The 10,820-nt window shown below is 29.3% G+C and overlaps 1 protein-coding gene across 4 annotated transcripts in view; it reads right to left on the bottom strand.

The window, feature by feature from the left end:
* The window catches only part of LOC117173988 (serine/threonine-protein kinase Tao), a 54,457-nt gene that overhangs the window by 11,198 nt on the left and 32,439 nt on the right, over window positions 1-10,820 (bottom strand). For all 4 annotated transcript variants that reach the window (XM_033362669.1, XM_033362668.1, XM_033362671.1 and 1 more), the window contains exons 7-10: window positions 10,433-10,660; window positions 6,121-6,360; window positions 2,723-2,980; window positions 2,381-2,637 (exon numbers count right to left, since the gene is read on the bottom strand). In XM_033362669.1, the coding sequence (XP_033218560.1) occupies window positions 2,381-2,637; window positions 2,723-2,980; window positions 6,121-6,360; window positions 10,433-10,660 (983 nt within the window). The remainder of the gene's footprint in view (window positions 1-2,380; window positions 2,638-2,722; window positions 2,981-6,120; window positions 6,361-10,432; window positions 10,661-10,820) is intronic.

Below are 10,820 nucleotides of genomic sequence, written 5' to 3'. Positions count from 1 at the left end.
GGGTGTTCGATCGATGTTCTAACGTCAACATCTAATCTCTTCGTTTTACTTCATAAATTCATAATCATATTTTAAAAATGAGTATCGCTACAGAGCGAAAAAATATTTAATTATAAGATTTATAGAGTAAAATAAGGAAATCGAATTTTGAGGTTGAAACATAGATCCAAAACCTTTAAGGCAAGATCGACTAAAAGATAAGATTTCCATTGTCGCTTTTACTTTAAATTTTACTTTCCAAGACAACTTATTAACTTAAATACTATGTTGACTAATTCCTAAGTTCACAAAAAGAATATGTGACATAGAATTAATTTAACATATGTGATATTATTTTTATGGAATACTATATAAAAACAGTTTTTTAAAAATTAAGAACAGAAATTTTATATTTTAAGAAAAAGAAATAAAGTTATATTTGAGTAATTTTTGTACACAATAAAATTTTTTATTATGTGTACCACCATTTAGTTAACATGCGTTGTCTTCCATAATTAAACGATACATTATATATTAGCTGCCATCTATCTCATACGAGAAGGGCGTTACTGGAGAGAATCATTATATAAAAATATACGATGATCACTTTAGAGATTCTTTTTCAAAGTTCCATATATTTTTCAGTTTTGACCACCAAACGTGAAAAGTAGACTACCAAACACCACCAAACGATCCCCGCAAGAAAATGTTAAAAATATTAAAAAGTGAGGTGCTAGCGTGAAGTTAGCACCCCAAATTTGAAAATTCGACAACTTTTTCGATTTTCACCACCAAATGTCAAAAGTGGGCTACCAAACACCAACAAACGTCGATTGTGTTGTCCCGTTGTGTTTGCGGTACCGTTTCATTCAGCTTCGGCTTAACCTACATAGAGGTTTAACCCATCCTAACCTAACAAAACCTGACCTGAACCTAACCTAGCTGAATGAAATTCTATATTTAATAGGTTAACTCGATCTTAACCTACAAATGAATCTAACTTAACAGAAACTAACGAAATTTTGCTTAACGCAACACAACTTAACTTAAGTGTTCCCGTTATAACACAATAAAATTCATTTCATTGTAATACAGGTGGTTAAAAATTTAGACGCACATTACTCATTTGAAGAAACTTAGAACTACAAGTAGTTCGCGGTTTTTTTCCTTGTAGCATGAGACTCTACACCAACCAAGTGATCCATTAATGAAGAGCTACGGTTGCATGATGACGACGTCGGAGTGCCCGCTTTCCCACCCTGACCAGACGCCGATACTGGGGGTTTTCCCTGCATCGTAATACACTTTTACCTGTGTCTACCATGACGGCATGAACGCCGTTTACCCAGGGACTCAGCGAATGTGGATCCGTTGCCCACCGTCACCACGTGGAGGTGCCCTGGTTACAGAAACAGACGAATAATGCTAGCAACAAGCGGTTACGAAACTCCAGACATTTACTGCTATTAATGTCAAAATATGAAAGTACGCTAGAACAGGGTTACCAGCGTAATCGGTTAGGTTAGGTCAGGTTTTGTTAGGTTAGGTTAGGTTAAACCTCTACGTAGGTTAAGCCGAAGCTGAATGAAACGGTACCGCAAACACAACGGGACAACACAATCAGTTTAATTGTGTTTCGTGAAATTAGGTTAGGTTAGGCTAGGTTAGATTTATTTCTAGGTTAGGCTCGAGTTGAGCCATTCGATGTAATCTCACATTTGCTACTGGGAAAATATGCTTCCAGAGCTTTACGTGTAGTTCAATAAATTTCTGTTAATTCAGGTTAGGTGATGTCAAGTTCTGTTGGGTAAAGTTATGTTAAATAAGTTGATATCAGGCAAGGGTTGATCCTTCACAGTTGCCGACATGTTTTTGAAGTGAAAGTTTGCATCACTGGCATTATTTTGAAATTTGTTTGCCTCAGTGCATGATTTTTCGTCATTTTTTGAGGTTATGGCTCAACCATGACGTGATGGGTGATTTTTGATATCGAATTCGAATTCAGCGCCCCAAAATCCATAAGAATACGTGTGTCTTGTTACCAGATCCGCACACTTGTTTTTTTTTGTGTGGCTGTGTAATTGATTGTTTTTATTTGAAGAAAAATATTTCTGCAACGAAATATTTTATTTACCTCATAAAATTTAAATTCCATCTACACCCCTTTGTTTTCGATATATACTTATTTTTAGCATCCAATAAATAATTTAAAATCCACAGCAAAAATCGTTAAAACACTTTTATGCACGAATTAGAATGTATCTTTAAAATCGTACCTATTCTTTCTAATCCGGATTTTTGTCACCATGTGGCGTATCGCAGTTTAACCATTCCCAATAGTTAAGCGGTTTTTGTAATGTATATATCGAAAGAATTGTAATAATTTTATATTTTAGTTTACCTAAACCCAATTCTTGCACTTTCTTCATCAAACTGTTGCAATTCTCGCTCCTGTCTTTCATGCAAGAGTCGTATTCGTTCGCTTCGCTCTTGCAAGAATTCCTGGGTTTCCATCTCCATTTTTTGTTCTAAAAGAGCCCTTCTCACTGAAACGCGTTCTTCCAACTCGCGTCGTTCACGATTCCTTTGAGCCTCCGCTTGCATCTTATTCTTCGACTGATAAGCCATCAGAATCTCCAATTCATAATTCAGCCTTTCCTGTAAAATAAACGAAAAATACAAAATCTATTAAACACAGAAACCTTTTTATAAATGAGAATGCAAAATTAAATCAAGTATGAACCTTAAGATGATGACACTCGAGCTCCTGCGACTCATCCAAACGGATACTTTGCTTTTGCAGCATTTCGGCGATACTCTGCTCGTACTGTTCACCCAAAAGTGCGAGTTTCCGCCTCTGTTCTTCTTTTAATTTCTTTATGACTGTCTTCTGCTCATCCTTCGGAGTGGATTGTAATATTTGAGCTTTCAATGCCTTATACTGACGCGTCTGTATCTTACACGTCTCCCTAAATTGCTTGCGGATTTGCATTTCTTTTTGCTGAAAGTACAAAGAGTACTCGGTTAAATGCATGTGAAAAAATAAATTTTAGTCTTTTCATAAATAAAACAAAAATTTCACACTAAATATTTATTTCTAATTTTTCATTTGAATGCTAGTTTGATTGAATTAAAAACGAAAAATCCTCAGTCCTTGAAATTTCATTCAATTTCGAGTATAAAAGATTTAAAATCCATAATATCTGTTTTTTTTTTTAATTTATTTTTATTTTATCTACCATAAATTGAATTTCTTTATTTTAAAATAAATCAATTTTCTCCAAACAAGATCATTTTATTAAATTCTAATCGGTTAAGGTATTAGATTTGTGTAAAGATTGACCCCACCCCCTCCCCGTTTTTGTCAAATGTCCATGTTTTGAGATCCTTGGAAACCGAAAAACAGGTTTTCGCGAATGTGTCAGGCTGTGCGTTAGTGTATCTGTAGATTTTTATTTCATTAGCACGATAACTTTCGAAAGCATTGCCAGATTTGATTGGCCTTTAGTAATATATTAGTATTATTTTATTAGTAGTATTTAGTACTCTATTAGTGTACAAAATTGAACAAAAAACAACATTCCAAAAAACAGACGAAAAGTAATGAAAAATCTAAAGTTCCATTTTTTTTATCAAACTATGCAAGGTAGGACAAAAGATGAAGCAACGAAAAGTGTAGACCCAAAAAAAAATCTATAAATTTGTTATTATTCACTTTTTGATAGGACACGTATTTTTTGTTTCACTCGTAAAAACAATATTCAAAATAAAATTTTTTTAAATAAATAAAAAAATGTGGACGAATGACAAAAGAAACGAAAAAAATAATTAGTTTTTAATTATAAAAAAGAGACAATAAAAATACGTCTGTTTTAATGCCAATGCATATTATGAATGGTAATAATATATATTTATGGAAATGATATACATTTTCAAGGACTTTAATAATCTTCAAATTGAAGGATTCCAGGGCATTAAAATTAATCTTTTGAAAATTGTCAACTTCTTAACTTCCATTATATGCAATGAGGCAAGTTCAGAGCTTACATTAGTTTTGAACTTTGCCTGGATTTTTAAATTTTATTAATTCATTCAAATTGTCCATTTTTAAAGACTTACAGGGGGAGACCAGCAATTGTCAATTTTTGTTTCTGTTCATAAATTTGGTATTAAGGTTCATTACTTGAGAATTATTTTTCCAAAGTATTAATGTGCAATTTTCTGCCGTTTTGGAGAAAATCGATTTTGAAACATCTGCCACAAGCCATCTCTCTACACTTTTTTATTGTAATTTTTTGTTTATTGAACTGTTTACAAATATAATTTTTATCAATAATCTTTTTAATTTATATTAATAATAATTTTGATAATGCCGTCTTTCACGGAAAACGGATTTTTTTTTACTTTATTGTATTTTTCGCAAACAAATTAATTCTTTAAATGTTTTTAATTGCTTCCATAATGTTTACCAACTATATTTGAAATTAGAAGAACAAGTTACAAGAACAAGATTCTTTTAAAGATTCTTTTGAGAAATACCTAATTTTGTTTGCTCCTAAGACATTTTTGCTTCGGAAGGTACGAAATATGAATAACGTCTTGGCCTGAAGGAAAGTTTTTTTTTCAATCAACAATTTATAGAAAATAAATTTGTAAAAAAAATGATATATTTATAAAAATTCAGTTTATTAACAAATAAAAAATAAATTAAAAAAGTGCACACAGCACCTAAACCAAAATAGACTTTTTCAAACCAAAAAGCGGAATTTTTAACAAGAGAATTTAATTTCCAACCAAAGTAGATTTTACAGTCAATAAAGAAGAAAAATCTCAACCATAAAGTTGAACTTTCAAGCCCAAAATAAATTGATTTTTAACTAAAAAAGGTAAATTTTTAAGCAAAAATGAAACAATAACATTATCGATGAAAAAAAAATTGTTTAACTAAATGAAAATGAATTTTCAACAAAATAATTACATTTGCAACACAAGAAATGAATTTTTAACAAAAATGGTGAATCTTAAAAAACAAAGAATGAATTTTTAACCAAACAGTAGAATTTTCAACAAAAGCGTTCAATATTCTATCCAAAAAGACACATTTTTCAACAAATTATATGAACTTTCAACTAAAAAAGATAAATTTTCAACCAAAATAAGATATATTTTTAAAAAAATAGTTCAATTTTCAACCAAACAGATGAATATTTAACAAAATAGTTAAGTCCTTAAGGGGAAAAAATTAATTTTTAATAAAAAATTGCATTTTTAACAAAAAGAAAGAGGAAATTTCTTTTCAAACCAAACAAGACGAATTTTAATGTGAAAAAGACAACTTTCCAAGAAAATAATTGAATTTTCATCGGCAAAAAAAAATTCTCAACAAGACTATTGAACTTTCAACGAAAAAGATAAATTCTTAACTTAAGATAGAATAGTGAAATGTTCAGTTATAAACCTTACAATTCCATCAAACAAAATTTATTTTCAACCAAAATAATTGAATGTTCAACCAAAAAAGACGAATTTTCAACTAAAAAGAATGATTTTGTAAAGAAAATTGTTGAATACTCTAAAAAAAAGATAAAACTATACTTGTGTAAGCCTTACTTTTTAGAAACACATTTTCTTTTCTAGATCTAATTTCATCAAGGTTCCACGTGTATTTAATTAACAGAAATTATATATATTTTTTTCTGAAATTTTCATTTATCCCTAACACAATGTAAAATACCGTAAAATTTAATCTTAAATCTTACATCTTAAAACATCATAATACTTATCTCAATCAAAAAAAAATTTCTTTTGTATATTTTCAAAAGATTATAAATCAAACATAAACTTTTTAATTGATAATTTTTTATTACTTTTCACGAGGAAAAACTTGGAAGTTCAAAAAATTTGCCATAATACTTGAACCAATTGGAACTTTTTTCGATTTTTTCAAGTCAAAAGAACGAATAGAAAATAATAGCTGATTTCAAAATGTTTTCTTTCTACTTTTTCCGGATGTCATCCCACAAATGTGTTTCCCTTCCTCAGATGATTTCGAAACCAAAAAAATGGGTTTTCGCACCATTCTATTGTATAAGCCGAAGCCTGTAAAAACACTCTTTATAAAATAAAATAGATAATTCTTACCTTGAGACTCTTGGGCTGTTGTTTTAATTCGAGCGCGTGCTTCTTGCGTAAGTCTCGCTCAGCTCGTTGCATGTAATCTTGCTGATTACACAACTCAGTGCTGTGCTGTCGATGGACTTGATCTTCCCTTAAAGCGTGAACTGCCCTTTGTTGTCTATATTCCAGTTCCTGGGTCTTCTCGTGATGTCGCAGCAACATCGCGTGCGCTTGCTCGAGTTGTTGCTGTCTCTTGTTCAGTTCCTGTTTCATTTCAAATATTAATTCAATTATTTCAATTTATTGAATTTATTTATGGCTCAAATTTAAAAAAATCCATTTCAGATCTTAATCAAACTATTGGGATCTGAAATCTTGAGGGGACCACTAGCGGCAAAAGCAATATGGCCGATGACAGTAGGTAGATGTCTCATAAGACTCATGTAAAAACATTGAGAATTAGTCTTAAATCTTGATAATTAAAGTAACAAAAGCTCAAATTTTTGATTTCACAAAATCTACCCCGGCATGTAGAAACTTCGTAGAAGAAGAAAGATTTTTACATACAGGACACCTTCAATTTTGCGGAAAAGAGGTGGAAAATGAAACTTCAGTCTCTATTATTGCATTTTGTTTGCAAACTTCGAAATTAAAAAGTCTTGTTGTCTAAATAATAAATTCTTTAATTTTTTCCCCTCATAAATATTTAAAATGTAATATTAACTATCGACATTTCAATGCAAAATTTAATTTATATCAGCTTGAAATGACAAATCAGCAGTAACTTTTTTCAGATTTGAGGTTATGTTGATATATTTGTACCTAAAATAATATTTTTATTTAGAACCAGCTTTGATTATTTTCACTCGGAATGCTGAAAAATTATTGTAGAACAAAAACGATAAATACTTGATGATGATTATAACTTTTTCTTCAATGTATTTTATTGACAGTGGAACAATCTTGAAAATCCGATCAAATTTCCTGAATTTTTTACTTTATTCTGTTTTATTTCTCGAGTCATACTATCAGTAAATGCTGTAAATGTACTATAAGATTTTTCATAATTTTTTAAAATAGGAGTTTATTTACATTTCAGAAAAAACGGAACAGTTTCATGCTTTCGAGCAGTAGAAGAGCAATAATCAAACACTTTGCTCTTCGATTTTCTTGGCGAAAACTCAATTGATAAAATTTGAGTTATTTTATTTATAACTTTTTATTTTTTCCCCCGGTTTCACTGTAAAAAATACTGTAAAACCTTTAGAAAAATTATTTTCGTATATTCGTCTGCACTTCCCGTCAAAATTTACCTACTCTCAGGGCTTTCCGATTCCGTCACCAGGTGGCGTATTCGAGTTCTTCAGATCCCAATTATCATTATCATTGAATTTTTAACATTTTTTAAAAGAATCGATGCTCACAGGGCAAGAAATTCAGGATAAACTCATAATACTTCAAAACAATTCCAGTTAAATTCAACAAAATTCAAATCAATTGGGAAACATTTTTAAAATAAAAAAAAATGCCAATGATTTTTGTAAAACTGGAATGAATCAAATGAATTGAAAACAATTTTAAAAAATGAAAATAACTTCATTAAGGGGTCTCCACATTCCACAGATACAGCGTGACCCAGGATCGTTCGGCCTTTTTCAAGATCTACCAATTTTTTTTTCGACGGGAAACTGAGAGGAAATTTATGACTCCTTCAAAAAAAAATCCCAGTTGGAAGGGCTCGGAGAACCCTTTTGCTGGTATAACTTGACTGAGCTTGAAATACAAAGTATTTTATTCAAAGTATTTGAACCAAGCAATTGCCGATAATAGTTCGCAAATAAATGTTTTCGAAATTAATAATACTAAATAATAAAAATAAGTGGTCGAAAATAGACTCAAGGCGTTCAATATTTCAAAGTTTCTTTTTCAAATTGAGAATCTATGAATCACATTATTTCAGAATAAAATTTTGAAAATAGAAAAAATTAAAAGCTTTAAAAATTGATTAGTTAAAATTAAAAGAATTGAAATTCCATTAGCGCTTTTAAATCAAAATCATTTTTAATTTTATGCTACTTTAAATTACATTGAATGTTTCAAAGTGAAAACTGCTTCATTCGTAAAATTTTAAATTTTCCTTACATTTAAAACCAATTAAAATTGATTCCACAAATTTGTCTAAGATAAAAAATTAAGTTTTCGTCATTTTTACCTCTCAAAATGTAAATTTTTTAAATTAAAAACCTTTAAAATTGAACTATTCGAAAAAAATGTAAACAAAAAGTAATATTGATTATTTAATTTTTTATATAAAAGTTTTGAAAACCCCTATCGCAACTGAAGGGTAAAAATTCTATGCATTGGTATTAACAGATCGTAAACAATGGTAATTTATTAATTTTTTTGTATCTGTTTGATATAATAATATATTTTATTATTTAAGTTAACTTCACAATTTTTTAAACTTTTAATATTGAAAAATGTGTTATTATGGATTTTCAAATTGATTATGTTTTTAATATTAGGTATTAGAAACTAAAGAACGCTTGAATTCCTTGCTCCTTTTTAATTTAATTTGAAAATTAAATTTTGAATTATTTATAATCAAAACAATTTTTAGTGAATTTAAATTTTTAGTATAAAAAAAAACAATTGCTTTGAATATTTTATTTAACAATATTAAAGTGACCAAAACTAAACACTCATTATTTTATTTCATAACTCTCAATTTTAGCGTGAAGTTTCGAATAAAAACCAGCGGCAAAAAATAAGGTAAATGGTTTTGACAGTTCTGGGTCAAAACTGAGTAGATCAGACCTATTGGCCTGGGATCGCTAGTAGATACAGGATCTACCTTTGGAGACCCCTGACTTAATTGAATTCAGTAACTTTGAAATGGGCTTGGAAAAAATTCAAGGGAATTCAAACAAAATTAATAAAATGCATAACAATTCAAGATGAGATTTAAAAATTTCAAGATCAATTGAATGAAAACTTTGAAGAATTTTAAAAATTCTTTTAATTAGATAGAATTGAGCGAATTTAGAACAATTAAAGTAAACAAGAAAAATGCTTAAATGTTTAAAAATTAATTAATGCTGAAAAAATGTTCAAATCAAGAAAAAAATGCATTAATTACAACCAAATTGGACTGAATTTAAAGAAATTTAAGAGAAATGAGAAGAATTTGATAAAGTTCATAAAAAATCAAACTGAATTTAAAAAAATTAAGTGAAATTAAAACAATTTAAAAATATGAGGAAAAAAATCATTGAATTTCATTATTTGGGGTGAGTTTTAAAGACAGATAATGTTCAAATGAATTGAATGAAATATATTAAAATCGCTTGAAATCTTTGAAACTCTACGAAATCTATCATTTCTTGTAAATGAATTCTTTGAAATCCATTAAAATATTATAAAATCTCATGAAATTACTTGAAATCTGATTACACTTTCTGAAATCCTCGAAAAATTATTAAAATACCTTGAGAGCTCTTAAAACTGACCCTGTAAATCTTTCCATATCTTTCGAGATTCTAGGAAATTCTTTAAAACCAGATGTACATTTTATAAATCCTTTAAAATTATTAATACTCTTGAAAATCACTTAAAAACATTTAAATCTCTTGAAATATCTATTGAAATAAATAATAAATTTCCGGAAATCATAAAAAATTTCTTAAAATATTAAAATCATTTGGTGGTATCTTATGCAATCCCTTGAAACTTTTTAAAACGCTTGAAAACGCCTAAAAATTTCTTACAATACCCGCAAGTATTGCAAATCCTTTGATATCCAATTAAATTACTGAAATCAATTAAATATTTCTTTGTAATCTTTTAAAATAATCTAAAATATTTCAAATTTTTGTAAAGCTATTGAAAAAGCCAAGATATTTGAAACAATATCATACAATGTTTAAAATCCTTTGCTCACTTTATCAATTAATCATCAGGATTAAAATTTTAAAAAAACCATTGAATTAAGTAGAATTGAGTAATTTTAGAAAAATTGATGCAAATTTAAAAAAAATGCAAAGAATAAAAAGAATGCAGGATAACTTAATAAGAATTCAGCATGAATTACAAAAAATAATTTCCAATCTCTTCAAATCTTTGAAACCTTACGAAATACCTCAATTTTCGCGAATAAATTTTTCAAAATCCACTAAAACACCTTGGGAGCTTTAAAAACCATGGCTTGGATTGACTGGAATAAAGCCACTAGTGGCTTTATCTTAAAAAAGTAACCAAAAAGTGATTTGAGAAAAAAAAGTGAACTGAAAATATGTTGTTATGATTATTATCATTAAAAAAAAATTTCTATACTTACTTCACGGAGAAGCTCCTGCTCAAGGGTGTGGAAGTTGAGTAATTTTTTCCTTCGGAATTTGCGGATTTCAAGATCGAGGTATTCCCGCTGTCCTCTCGCAAGTCGCTGTTCCTCTTGCGCCTCCATTTGTTTTAGATTCTCCTTCTGGCTCTGGAGAGTCGCGTCTCGTTGGCGTTTAGGAGTCACTTCGTCCAGGGAAAGCTCTTTCTTCCATCTCTCTTTATACGCCTGCGGACAGAAAATCAATTTTCGAAAATAAATAAATGTAAGCTACTTAACTTTAGGCTTTAATTAAGGGCATGTGACACAGCTAAATACCTATATTACCGACCACAGTTTTTCAGTTCACTGAATGTTTTTTTGAACCTAAGAACTTTTTTTGTAAGTA

The sequence above is a fragment of the Belonocnema kinseyi genome, chromosome 5, assembly GCF_010883055.1.
Source record: "Belonocnema kinseyi isolate 2016_QV_RU_SX_M_011 chromosome 5, B_treatae_v1, whole genome shotgun sequence".
Lineage (NCBI taxonomy): Eukaryota > Metazoa > Arthropoda > Insecta > Hymenoptera > Cynipidae > Belonocnema > Belonocnema kinseyi.
This window is presented reverse-complemented; position numbering and strand designations above follow the sequence as displayed.